General features: G+C 33.3%; 2 protein-coding genes across 2 annotated transcripts; both read right to left on the reverse strand.

Annotated features, from left to right (window-relative positions):
* Window positions 1-60: 60 nt before the first annotated feature.
* Window positions 61-5,654, reverse strand: LOC143894455 (juvenile hormone esterase-like). Its single transcript, XM_077400728.1, has 8 exons — window positions 5,477-5,654; window positions 3,746-4,040; window positions 3,181-3,366; window positions 2,434-2,642; window positions 2,143-2,314; window positions 1,223-1,546; window positions 766-910; window positions 61-655 (listed from the first exon to the last, which is right to left on the reverse strand). The coding sequence occupies exons 1-8, from the start codon at window positions 5,615-5,617 to the stop codon at window positions 496-498; spliced, it is 1,632 nt and encodes a 543-aa protein (XP_077256854.1). The 5' UTR covers window positions 5,618-5,654; the 3' UTR covers window positions 61-495.
* Window positions 5,655-7,489: 1,835 nt separating this feature from the next.
* On the reverse strand, window positions 7,490-12,311 carry LOC143894454 (uncharacterized). Its single transcript, XM_077400727.1, has 5 exons — window positions 10,535-12,311; window positions 10,132-10,377; window positions 9,489-9,856; window positions 9,245-9,399; window positions 7,490-8,619 (listed from the first exon to the last, which is right to left on the reverse strand). The coding sequence occupies exons 1-5, from the start codon at window positions 11,136-11,138 to the stop codon at window positions 8,313-8,315; spliced, it is 1,680 nt and encodes a 559-aa protein (XP_077256853.1). The 5' UTR covers window positions 11,139-12,311; the 3' UTR covers window positions 7,490-8,312.
* Window positions 12,312-14,786: the final 2,475 nt, after the last annotated feature.

Below are 14,786 nucleotides of genomic sequence, written 5' to 3' on the forward strand. Positions count from 1 at the left end.
TATGAAATACAAAAAAAACTGAATAAGCTGTGCAGGATATACAAAATAAATATAAGAGAATATATGGAAGTGATATATATGCTATATTAAAAATACAAAAACTTGAAATATTTAATACAATACTAAATATAACAATATATTTTATTTTTTTTTAATTTTATTTTTGTTACGATTTTATAGTTAATTTTATCTTACGAAATCCTCATCAGTATTTCAGTTCTCAGTTAAAATTACTTGAAATTTAGCGACAAATATATTGCATGATTTACTTTTTAAGTTTAATGATCGTGAAAAATTTCTTGATTTTAACAAGTCATAGTTCAAAAAACATTATAGTCTCCTTATTTTCACTAACTAAAATCGATCCTGAACTTAAGGGGAATAACAATAGTGCCCACATTCCGTTACATAAAATATCTTTGAAAAATAACGAGAGAATATATTTATAAACGCAAAAGGTACCCGGAGAAACCTAATTTTAACGTAGATAAAATTTTAGCGCCGTAACTTATTTTTCTTCTTTTCCCAATCCCATCTTTCTTCTCCTTTACGGAAGACCTTCATTTGCGAGTTTGTATCGATATTCAGATAATTATATTTTCCGCTTTGTGAATCGGTCACTGACAACCACAAATTTGTAGTAGGCGTTGGATTCCTAAATCAGATTGAGAGTTAATCATTAATACGCGATACGTAATAAAATTAAAATGTCGCGAAAATTTAAAAAATACGTTTAAAATTCGAAAAAAAAAGATATTCTCGTACCCTGTTTTAGCAAAATCTGTCCACATTTGCGTTAAACAATTTATCATCTTATAGTCTTCCGAATCAACTACAGGTGCTGACAAGCCCAAATCTCTTATCATATAAGGATGAAATAAGTACGCCAATTCCTCGCTATGAGTCACACCTATAAAATATTATTATTTAACCGTTAATAATTAAATCTGTAAATTAATCTTTTAAATGCTTTAAAAGACAGATTACTTTTTAAATTAAATTATATAAAATAAAACCATTTTTGTTTCCTTAAAATCATATCTATAGATTTAAAAACTAAGAAATTTAGAAATATTTGGAGTTATTTTATGTTGTAATTGCGATATGTGTAATTACAACATAAAATGATATACATACTCTCTAAAATTAAAAGTCGTTAGATAGTTTTGAAGTAATTACACAAAAAGTTGTTAAATAGTTTTAAATAAATTAATGATAATACCTGGAGTCTGAACTTTAAATATTTTTCTCAAGGGATTATTTTCACTCTCATATGAAAATTGATACAGATACGTCGCTTTGTTATCATTATTATTCAATTTTGTCTGAATATCCACCACTTCCATTATGCCACGACAGACGAATTCATCGCTGATGAAATCAGCGTAATTCATTAGAGTTTCTTCTGACACTGCTTTGTCACCAAAATATAAAGATTTCAATTCTTCGATTGTGATTGATATTTTTGATAATGTAGATAAACATCTGGGTAATATAGTTTTCTTGAAATCGGAATTGACTGCTTCAAGATCCTCTTTGCTTATGTCTGAAATAATTTTAAAAACATTTTAGTATTAATTTTCTATATATAAGATTGTTGCGTGATAAGTAAAATAAATATTTTAACAAATTTTTCTTCCAAGCTAAAAAAATTATTGATTTAAGCACATTTTTCAAAGAAAATATGTTTTCAAAACATTATTTAACATTTTTCATATAGTGTGATCTGATAAAAAGAATGCGACATGAGAGAGATACATATATTACCTTTACACATATTACACATAGATAATGCGGCATATGAAAATATACATTTATCTCAACACGCTCTACGATAACGAAACTGAACTATAAACAAACGTGCAATAAAGTTATCTTGCCGTCTTTTAATTAATTTGTCAATAAAGTTATCTTGAAACAAAAATGTTCTAACAATTTATGATTCTTATATATATGTATTCCAAAATTACAGATTAATAAAATTTACTAACTTTATATAAATATATGTATAATATTATTCGTGAAAATTTTATTTAATTGTAAGCATTGACAGTGCATGTTTGCTATAGGTCACCTAATACATTGTATGAAAATTCGAAGCGATTAAAAATATACTTTATTAGAGATAAAAATAAAACTCACGTCCGTTAAAGTCACTGCATATCATAATAGATCCCTCGCAACTGGTAAAACCTAAAAGAAATGGTACTTTAACCTCGCGGCACATAAACATCTCTGGATCTTCCGGGAAAAATGGATTCGATGATTCGTGATCTAAAGAGGGTGTAAATATCAAGCTGAATTGTTTACGCTCCTGCGAAAAAAATATTGTCAAAGAAAGTATTTTTTATTCGCATAGATTAAAAATAATAGCGTGCATACTATAATTTATTGCACTCGTATATAATTGTGATTAAATGTTCAGATAATTACTGATTCCGTCAAGAGAAACTTCCGTTCAGTTTCTATAAGCTTTTTCGCATCGATTGTTTTGAGGAACTCGTAAGCGACTTTCGGATCTGCGGTCACTTTTCCAAGTTTCTCGACGAGCCGAAAACCTCTGTCCGAATGTAGTTGTTGTTCGGTAAAAGCCCAAGGACACCTTATGACGCCGCTTTGCGAAATCGCTTTATGAAATAAACCTGTAAAACCGTCGTAACAAATTAATTCTATACATCTTGTCATCATAAAATCTTTCTTCTTTTTTTTTATAATATACAAATTATTTTAGAATCAATTCAAGTTTTTTTAATCATTGAGTTCTTAATCTTTGTGATTAATTTTACATTGCTGACAATTTCTCTCTTTCTCTCTCTTTCTCTGCCTCGGAAATTTGTTAGTTATTTTATAAATTGTAATATTTTATTGATATGACTTTGTATAATTAAAATTTGAATTATTTATTTAAAAACTACAAATAAATGTTTTTTAAACATATCTTATTTGAAATTAACTGAAAGAGAAAAAGAGAAAAAATGAATTTATTATCTATTTAATAGATTTATAGAGTATATATATTTATTTTCCATATCCAAACGTACTAGTGTCTGTATGTTTTTATTAATGAAAAATCGCGGTTGAATTATGAATAAATTTATGTTTAAATGGGATAAGATTGGAAGATTCTAAATTATTGTGAGTGTATCGATAAGTCTACTATATTGACAAAATATATTATACCTTTAGCTAATGGAGACAGAGTGAGACAATGTACGAGGACTCCACCAGCACTTTGACCGAAGATAGTGACATTTTCTGGGTCTCCACCGAATTTTGATATATTTTTCTGGACCCATTGTAACGCCATGATTATATCCTTCAGACCTTGATTACCCGTTGCCACTTTGTTGTTAAGGTTTAGGAAACCTGAAGTCATTAATGGATCTTTTTTTCATGAAGTCGATTCGTTTAAATTAAAAAAAAAATGGTTTCTTTATATCCCAAGGAAAAATCGCGCCATTAACTTGTTTCTATATAGTACCTACACTGATTGTATCAGCGGCAATAGTCTTGTATACAAAAAGTAAATAACGTATTGTAAACGTGATATAAATATATATAAATGTAGATTTAACTTTTTTTTATAAATTTATATTTTTGAAATGTTTTATTTTGGGAATGAAAGGTCTGTAAGAAATCAACATATCCAAGTAAAATAATCGTTAAAATAAATATAATATAACCATTTAATATTAAATGCCACAAAATGACGTACAATGATTGTATACTGAAACGAATAACGTACCTAGAACGCCTAGTCTATAATTCAAGGTAACCAAAACTACGTCTTTTTGCACGATGTAATCGGGGCCATAGAAGAATGCATCACCGGAACCCATAAAAAATGCACCGCCGTGTATCCATACCATAACGGTACGTTTTTTTGAGGATTTAATTTTCGTTGTGTGTGTGTACACATTTAAATAGAGACAATCTTCGTCACCCTCAATTTCGCGTGTGAAATCATTCAATTGAACAGCGATATTTCCGTGCTTTGAGGCGTCTCTACTACCGGACCATGGTTCCACTGGTATCGGATCCTAAATACGTAAAATCCGTTCATATACAGAATTTTTCAAAATTTGTGCGCGCCGTGCGATTCTCTGAGTCAAAAGAAACAACTTTTTTCTTACGTAAAATTGCGTTTGAGTAGTACTTCTTAAATAAGAACAATTTAAAGCTAACGAATGAGCTGTAAGTTCCGCATGAATCAGGAACGGTGTGCACTGAACGTCTATGCTGGTTTATCTTTTTTTGTGACTAATATCTTTAAACTTAATTACTAATTTATATTATCAACAAATTCTTTAACAAATTAAAAAATTAATTTATGTTACAAATAAATTGTTCGAAATCAGTTAGTTTTTCGAACAATCGCGCATAAAAATTTGTTTATCATAATTTTTTTTAGTTTATTAAATTATTGTTCTAAATAATAGTATTTTATTATTATTATTTCATGTTTAAATATCGCACCTCGAGAAGAATACTGTCGCAACTAAAAAATTCACGATTTTAAATAAATTTAATTCAATATTTGTGAATTGTGAGATAACTAACGCAATTACAATTATGATATTTTGTTGTAATAAAATTTATATTTTTTCTTGAAGAGGTTAGTTATTCACTTGTCAATTCGCTTACAGCGCTATTTGTTCAAGAAATCACAACATAACTGTTTACAAGAATAATGACACTTTAGCCCTATATAGCGGATTTCGCATATAAACTTATGATACTATTGTAGCACATAGGTAACATTTTGGGCATATTTTTTATGGGCTCAACTCAAAATCGAAATTTTTTAAGTTGTGAAAGTATTCTTTTCAGGGTGCGATTAGATAAAGAAAAACCGATTATTATATAATAATTGCACATAACACAACTGATATAAATAACTTTATCAGTGTCGTTTAATCGGATTTTTCTCTAAAAAAGTTGTGACTTTTTGTATTTTTCTAATTTTCTTAAAGCGCGATAAGCGATCACAGAGCTGCGATTCTGTAATTCCTTATGCAGTATCGTTATCGCTATATTGTCATTGCGCATTTCTTTTACGACATAGAAAAAAAGGAGTGTCAAATCAACACTGATATACTTGTATATACGCAAGAATATATAATCTTGAAATAAGATTTTATTGCGTTGAACGAAGAAAACTTGCTTGAATGAAATAATTTATATAGTTAAACGAAGTTTTATATGCGGTTCAATTAATAAGTAAGAAAAAAAACTTGAAATAAAAAGTTGAAATTCTTATATAAGAAGATTATAAATTCTTACGTATATACAAGTATATCAGTGTTTATTTGATACTTTTTTTTTGTGCATATAGTATACCTGCGCAACTGTCGTTATGAGTGCATAAATAACAGCATAACGAGTTACAGACAAGAATCGTACTACAGTTAGACTAAAACTGAAATTAATTTATCTTTTTCTGAAAATGCATTTATAATAATAGAACTTTACGTACTTTGAATCTAAGTTCTCCAATTGGCGGTTTCGCATATGGTATTCCTCGAAAGGCGGTGTAGTAGTCACCGTAAACACCTTTTTCTACAATACCAATTAACTTTCCCTCGTGCACGCATATTTCGACTCTGCTGTTGTCCATGTTGGATACGCTGGAATACTGACGAGCGGACTGACAAACAGCGTGTTTATTGATTTGTGTTGCGTAAATGTGTTTGTGAAAATATCACGTATAAGTTTCAAGAAACAAGTGAGATTAGAATCGAGTATGTTGATAAAGTTTTATTTATAGCCTACGCCGATGATTACGTGCATTACGTAAAATATCAAGGTCAGTCTACAGTGAGTCGTTATTACATTTAAATAAAATCCGCGTGGTCACTCTTTTTTATTTGAAGACAACAGATTGCACTTCAGTCACAGGTCAACTTAAGTGATGAAATAATAAAAGAATTGAATTTTTGTCGAGATATTTTGTACCACGTCCGTTTTGCACTATTCAGTCTGCCGGACGACCGTAAAACTGCTAAAGAGGAAATGATTTCCGCGATAACAGATTTAGTATCTATATATCAAATGTCACAACGCATCAGAAAACGATACCATAAGATATCTGTATACAGGGTGGAGCACCCAACTTGCACACTTCGAAGAACTTATAAATTATAAGTTGTACGAAAAATTGTTATTTACAAAAGTTGCATAACTTTGAAGGGATCATTGCATCCTATACATTTTTTTATAAGTAGAAGCATTTAAAAAATTTCACGGTTAGCTTTGTTTTTTTTAATAAAATGTTATATTTTTTGTGTCATTGTTAAAAGGTATGTTTAATTTTGCACTTAAATGCATTATTATTGATTGGCCTAAACCTAATAGATATTCAAGGAAACAAAAAATAACGAGGAATTGAAAATTTAATATCTTAGATGAATGTGATAAGACGAATAAGCTGATTTCATCTTACTACATCTATCTAAGATATTAAATTTCCAATTCCTTGTTATTTTTTTTTTTATATTTCGTTATCTATTAGGTTTAATAACTGAATATTTCCTAAAATATTTTACTTTTTTCGTAATCATATAATAGATTTGCACAAAATGTAAAACTTTTAGCGATTTAGATATTTCTGTAATTCAAGATCATCTTTACATTTCTGAGAAATTTATAGCCTACCACAAATTTTCATAAATAATTGTATCGCATATGAACTTAATGTTTGCTTGAAACAACCCTGATAACCGCCAACGATAGAAAACGATAAAAATTTTTTTATTGTTTTTAATATGGTTAGTGAATTGTTTATTTACGATACTCTATCAGAAATTTACGTTACAAAATACTTGGGATCCTATTGTAAATGTCTTATCAGCTGCACATCAGTTTCTATCGTTTTTAATACGGTTAGTGAATTGTTTATTTACGATACTCCAGCATCAGAAACTCACGTTACAAAATAGTGAATTGTTTAAGTCGGTTTTAGTCAATTCATTTCAATTGTTACGAATCCGTGAATTAAGGATTATTATTAGCTGCAGTAGATGATAAGTCGTATGTCGAAAAATCCTGGTAAGAAACGATAGACGTGTTGGTTCGGTTAACTATATAAATATCGATAAGATGTCTATTATTTTATTCTTATATATATGTGCGTGCGTGCGTGCGTGCGTGTGTGTGTGTGGATACGGTAAAATTATTACCATAAATAACAATATATACTATATCGTGTATATACGATTGATTCAGATGGACAATAATTGTACATATAGAAAACGATTCATAACTATAAAATTTGTATAGTTATTTCCTTATTCGGATCTAAATTAGAAACCGATTCGATTCGATTAATGTTTTATCTGTTTTTTAAATATGTAACAATAGAACCGATAAGATGCGATTAAAAACAATACCAGATATAAGTATAGCCGTTTTTAATTGTTTTCTATCGGAGATGGTTACCAGGGAAGGATGGTAACAATAAGTTATAAATATTTTTCTAAATTTTATCGTAAGAGTGTATTTTTACATCATTTTTATTTTCTACAAAATATTTCGTACAAAATAATTTTTAGTTTATATAAAAAGTAAGTCATTTCTTACATCTTTAATCTGAAATCTTTACACGTTTTGAAGGCATCATTTATAAAGCTGTCTCGTGTGACGTAACGATGTTAATAAGTATACGTATATGATTTATCTTATAAATGCTAATACGAGAATCTATGAGAGCCTCAATCGTTGTATCCGCGCTAAATAAGTAAACATCAGATAAAATTTGAAAAACATGTAGACATTAAAAGATGTTGAAGAAATTCATAAACTTTTATAGAATAATTTATAGAATATAGAATATTTTATAGAATAAAATCTTAATTTAAGAGCTTGAGCAACAATTCTTATAAGCAGTATGAATTAATAGTACTTGTGAATGGCAATAATCCACTTTCAATACATTTCGAATTTGTCGCTGAGATCTTAGATCTTACTGCGCATATTTGATCGAACAGAAAGCTAACATTTGACTTCTCAAGATTACAAAAAAAATTAATTAGCTTCGATGAATACTTTTTGAAAAAGTATATGTGCTTATCCACAGCACAACTTTGTGAAATGTACTCTTAGTAAATATTCTTCGCGCAACTTATTTTATTTTGATATTTATAGAATAAAATATTATTTTCCAACTATATATATATGGTAGTAAAAATATTTATTATATATGCTTTCAACTGCCTTACAGTAGCATTTTTACATATCCTCTTTTTGGAAGAATAATTCTAAAGTAAATGTGATTATATAGTTATGTTTAATAGTCGTCAGAACGGCATTAGAACCTAAGGAGAGAATCGTGGTATCCAAGAATGTACTCGTCTATGACGTCCGAGATTGCATTTCGGGTTCAGAAGAGCCAACAAGGCTAAACCAGCGCCTAAGACCGACACGCCGCACAGGGCGCCGGCCGTAATATCATGAAGGGGTGTGCCGTCCCTCGGAGATTTAGCGGCGAGCAGCAGAAGACCAGCGCAGCTCAATGCCGACAGTCCAGCCAGGCCAAGTCCTGTCCAGGTCTTTCGCAGACTTCTGCATGCACCTGCTAGAGCGCAGCAGACACCGCAACCGACCGCACTGTCGAAGTAGTATCTAAAAACACAACGTTTTTTTTTATTAAATATTGATTATAAAATTATTTAACATTTATGTGAAAGAAACTTATGCTTCTAAAATGTTTAAGGGGTCATAACCGTTTCTCTGCCCTGAAAAGTAGTCCAATAATTATGAGGGATTGCCAGAAAACTATTAGACCGATTAAGTTGAATCTTTTTTTATTGTAAAGAGTGTCTTTTGCAGGAAAGAAAACATATACTAAGAAACAAAATACAAAAAAATGTAGCGGCTTTTCGTTTTTCTCGAAACACCACTTTTCAAAACGGTGGGCATGATAACTGCCTCAGCATTCGTCCGATTAACTTCATTTTTTTTATATATATTCCTAATGAGATTCTTTAACGTGTCACAAGAGGGATTTTTTGAAAAAAAAAAAATTACGGAAATGGTCACATTTCCAAAAAGGTTTTGTGATTTTTTCTGAAAAAGTTACATTTTTTACTATTATTAAAACATGATTGAATTTATCAATAAAAGCCCCCATGACACGATAAAGAATCTCATTATGTGACCTCTTAAGTAATTACTGTTTGAGAGAAACTGATGCTGAATATTATAATTTCTTATTTAAAAAGTTTTTTTTCTTTTTGAAAAGTTGTACCTTCTTCCTTGCGACCAGGACAGGTACAGGGCGAGACCACATGTGAGGAGACCGACTAATATCAAAAGTATCGGTGCGCTCTTTCTGTCATGTTTTTCCATACCGCTCGCCAGCGTCGTATTCGCGTCGCTATTCGGAGGAGATAATGGAGGTACCTAATATATAAGAAGAAGCTTCATTAGACTATAATTATTACTTTTTGTCCGCCACAGCATTATCTGCTTAGTTCATTATCTGCACTTACGACGGCGGTTCGAGCCATAAATGCGCTTTCTACGCTTTGATAGTTCTTCTGTTCGGCGGGTACCACCTGATACTTGGGCGATCCGGACATCATCGGCATGGACTCGAGACCGCTTTCCGTATAAGCGTAGCGAGGCGGCGGCTCATGACTCATGTTCATTAAATCTACCGGGGCGGTACCAACGTAACGAAGCCGGCCGCAATTACTGGCTGGACAAAGGTCCTGCTGTCGGGATGAGTTCTCCAGCAGAGGAAGACATCTGCGAGCTGATGATTCTTTGTTAGGCGTTGAAGTCTGAGGTCCTGTGGGCGAGAAGGCTCGGTGAGGTGTGCCTTGAGGAGTTGTGCGCGTTGGACTGAAGGTACGACCTGACAGAAGTAACAGAAAAAAATTCTATTTTGTTAATTGGAAAATTATTTAAAAATTAATTAAAAGTATAACGAACAGTATAATGTTAGAGAATAGTATCTAAAGAACATGATATATATTTTCAATTTCTCAGATATATTTCTCTAGAATTTAATCTTTCATCATATTTATTTATTTATTATATTATGAAAAATATATATATTATTTAGTACAATATATATTATATATTTATATACATTAAAGAAAACGCAATATGCAATAATAAATTTCAAACCATTTGGGGATCCGGCGGGAGTGAGTGCCCTTCGTTGCGGTGTGCCGGTTTGATTGAATGATTGTTGCCTCTTCGGCGATAGAGTTCTCTCTTCGGATCTGGATCTTGGTTTTCTGGGTGTGGATAGTATTTCATGTAGTTTCTGCGTAGCTAAGTTATTTTTCGGCGACACCGAGAGCTCCTGTGCGTTTCTCTCGGGAAGTGCCGGCGGAATCTCTTCTTGCAGAGGTACTCTGACGTAACGACCTATTGCAAATTAAAAATTTAAACAGTTACTTTACATATTATATTTATTTCTTGTACTTTATATAAATAATTGATCAATTTTTGTTAAACCGACAGCAAACGCGAAGAAAGATTTTATATTTTTAAAACTAAAGATAAAGCCTGGATAAAAAATTACCCTGCGGAGTGTTGATGTGTCGAGGCGCCGATTTCGCATTACTCCATTGCGGGCCGTGATCATCTTGATAGTCTTGGTCACCCGGTATAAGAGCATATCTACCGCGACACGTCCGCGTCTGCGGCCCTCCTCGATCGTCTTGGTTGGTCGCCGGCGCGGAACGTTGTTGCACCTGCTGGTGTGGAATGAACTCGTACCTCGACGAGTTCCTGCGCGGCAACTGGCTCCTCTCCGCCTCGTTCTGCTCTATGTATTCGTATCGCGAGGACTGGTTGTAAGTCACGCGAGACTCCTCCACCGGAAGACTGGCGTATCTCCTGTGCGTGGGGACCCTGTTACCCTCCAGATAACAATACCGGTCTCGTGACTCGCAGACGTTCAACGTTGTCTCCGGCGGGGCTTGGAAGGCCGGATTGCTCTGACCCGCGGCGTGACATTGCAATTGCAACGGCGGCGGAGGCGGCGGTAAATCGTCGCTTCCTTGAAACTGCTGCGGCGGCGGCGGCAGGTCGTTAACATGATCGTCCGGGATGTACTCCGATTGACGGCAGAATGACGGATTCGTGTAGCAATGCACCGGCACCGATTCAGGTGGCTGAGCCATGATTGCCTGTGTTCGTAGCTATCTCATCGAACGACGCGTATCTTCCCGCTTTTCGATCAAAGAGAAAAATAAACGTTTTCGCGAGGCAATCTTCGCTGGGAAGCTTGTTGTTAAAAACTTGTAAATGATTAAGAAAGGAATTGAATTAAGCTGGTATATTTAGGTTTGATTCGAACGAGTAGATCTGGCACATTAAATCGCGGAGATAAATTGAAAGTTAAATGGTCAAGTCTGAGACGTTATTAGCTAAATAAGTAGTACACATTTAACATGATTTAAAGGATTTCTTTAAGATTTTTACAGACTGCTGTCACAAATTCCATTTAGAATAAAATGTTCTCCGAATCCATATGTTATGTAAAACACGACGAAAATTAATAAATATCTTGTCTGGCACATTTCATTGATAAAAATTGATTTGAACTTTTTGCAACAACTTCTATCGAGTATTTAGAAGTAATCACAGGAGTCAGATCTTCAAGATTTATAGAAGAAGTTATTAAATATTGTGGAACACTGACGAATCTCACTAATACTGTTAAACATAATCCTTTTTACGACCACAAACACACACAATGACGAATCTTTTAGACACTATTATACATTAACGGAATCGAAGAATAAAAATTTAAAAAACCACCAGGATTCAAGATCTATTGACGAGTATTACTAGTATACTACTGACATAAATAGGAGATCGCCAAGTCTCCAATGCGAGGTTCACTATTCGCATCGACGATGAGTCAGTTTTGTATATTAATCTGCAAGCCTTTTTACACATCTTTGTGCATAAATTTCAAAAGTGTTCCAACACATTGAAGCTATTCCTTATGTGTTCTTTTCTTGTCCTAACAGTTAAATTGTACCATACAATTTTCAATCGCTCACTTGATTTTTTCGGAGAACAGGGCCATTAAATAATTAAAAGTTTCATTTGTGTCGAAATAACGACACAGTATCTTTAGTAACTTCACTTATATAAGAGTCACACACACAAGAATGCGTTTGTAAATTTTGGTTTAAAGTTTGACAATAAAAATTTTGAATTTAATTCTGATTTTAATCATAAAATTAAGGATTAATTCCTTCCGAACAGAATACGAAATGTGTGTCGGCGCGTAAAAATGTCCATCAAGAATGCGCACTTTCAATCGCTACGCGATGTGCTCACGACCGTTGCCTTCGTTAAACTGTCTCGCGAGTTCCCTTAACAGCAGATGCGCAAAGGGCGTTTCTCCATGCGTTCCCTCGTATCTGCGCGTGTATACGCGCTTGCTCGGGGGGTTGTCACGGAGTTTCACGTAATACGGGCCCGGTGTCCTTTCACAGAGTGGGGGGGCCCTTCAGCTATAATGTACTTCGCTCAGAATTTCGACCGTTGCGTCTGTTCGACGATTTTCTGACGGAGTAATTTAAACTTTAAATGCCTTCGAAGAATGCGTCTATCATTGAAGTAAATTGTGAGTTTTTCACGATTTAATATAAAAATTTACGTTTACGCGAAACTCATGACGCTTTTGAAGGATCAGAATATTAAATGATCGTTCGCTTTTCTATATAGTAAATATTTAAAAAATATTCTGGGAAAGAAAAAACTTTTTAACGGAAGCGTTGTTATATATAAAAATAAATATTGTACGACTGTAATACAACTTTTATATCGTCTATTTACATCAAATTACTTTATTTTAATTTTTATTTGTTTACATATACACATATCTAAATATTTTTTTAATTTATAATAATGCACGAATAATATAATTACATATATAAAATAAAAACATCTCCAAATTAGGTGGACGTGAAAGAACTCAGAGTGAGGATACCATAGCCGATTTTCTGGGCAGCTGCCACGACCGTTGAGACGCGTGCCCCGATAAAGTAACAGCTGCTCCAACACGAATGCATTTCGGTCGCAAACACATCGTTTGCCTCGCTCGCTCTCGCCGAGCACCAAATATATCTCTCGTGCTCTTAGGCATACCGGCACGTTAACGGTCGAAAAGTCACTTTAATGAAAGAATTCGAAACGGCGCGCGTGGCTTAAACGACGGGAGCGCCAAAAGTAAGCTTTTTCGGGGCCTTTTTTACAAATGCACGCTCGCGTGAAAGTACAGACACAGAGAGGAAAAAAAGAGATATCACGAGATAGACGGAAACCAGATCGACCCTGATATTTTCACGGTTGAACTGTTAATCGAATGTACGAGCGGTGACTTAAGATTTCTCTATCTCGAAGGTTTCTTCGCTTTTGAAAAATTTCTAGAGGCACATTTCTTTACTTTTGCATCAATTCTACGTGTTTTAAGAAAAACAATGCTTGATAACACTTTTCTTTCATATTCGGATATTTGAATAGATCTTAGATACGTAAGGTATTTTTGTCTATCTTGCAAATGTGATACATGCTTTCAAACTAAATCAATAAAATGCGATGCTAGATATTACATTGCTTATTTCAATTAGTACTATCGAGCAAAGCAAACAACCATATCCAATTGTATAAAGATGCAGTCGTACTTTCCGGCTTGCTCCACATGTAACGCGGTCATTTCCACGTTGTACGGAGTCACGCACTAGGTTCTGATTTTTTTGCATATCTTTCTAAAACGCAACTTCATCCGCTTGAGCAAGTGTTTGCGGTTTGATCGGAAGTTCGATGTCTTCGGTGCGACAATCTCCTTCTCGTCCGAACTTCTTGAAAGCGCTTCATAATTTCCGCATGAACGACTTATCGATGGCAGAATGATTTTGCTGTAACATCGTGAAAGTCCTCTCTTTCGTTCAATCCAACAGATTCTTGAGATCCGTTGAGATAGACACCGTTATGGCGCAATGCGCAGTTTATCCCCAGCAGCCATTGGAAGCTACACTTTCTCGAGATCGTCCTCCTAATTACACGCAACAGCACTAATAACGATCCTTATAGCATTTCGCATTAGTCAATCATAATCCTTATGCATCCATGCGATTACTATCGTGACGAAATCTTAAAAGAGACGCGGTAATATCGCGTGCGGTTTTATTCTTTCATCTGTTACTTTCTATACGCTTTTGGTAACGTTAAGATTATTCTACATTTTATTAGATGAAAACTTGATATTTGATGAATGATTACATAATTCAAAACAGAGATTAATAATGAGATTAATTATGTTTCCGTGTAATTTAAAGTAACAAATATTAATTCAAATATTATTCCAACTTAGGATCGTCAACAATCTTGATTAACTTGACTATATGATAATATGTTATAAGATTACAGATGACCTCGATTTCTAAAATAACTTTTGACATAAAACGGTTTTGGAAAATAATCTAGCATTGAGAGAGTAATTTTTCTTTAATATTCGTTATAATTTAGTCGAAGAGTATTGATCGAAAGAGAATATTGATCAAAAAATTGCTCCTTTTCATTGTTTTACGTATCTCTATGGGGATTCTGTCATAACGTAAATGATCCAACGAGAATCCATATTTCTGCAACTAACAATAATGTTGGTACGAAGAACCTGAGATACATTTACTCTCTGACGGAATTATCCTCGATTATAACGGGACTTTTATTATACTGAGTGGAATGGTCGCGTTTTCGCGAGAGACAAGTGAGGTCAACTATTCCGAAAAATTCGACTCAAAGAGCTATAA

Source organism: Temnothorax americanus, unplaced genomic scaffold, assembly GCF_048541705.1.
Source record: "Temnothorax americanus isolate GAGA-0224 unplaced genomic scaffold, ASM4854170v1 Scaffold14, whole genome shotgun sequence".
Lineage (NCBI taxonomy): Eukaryota > Metazoa > Arthropoda > Insecta > Hymenoptera > Formicidae > Temnothorax > Temnothorax americanus.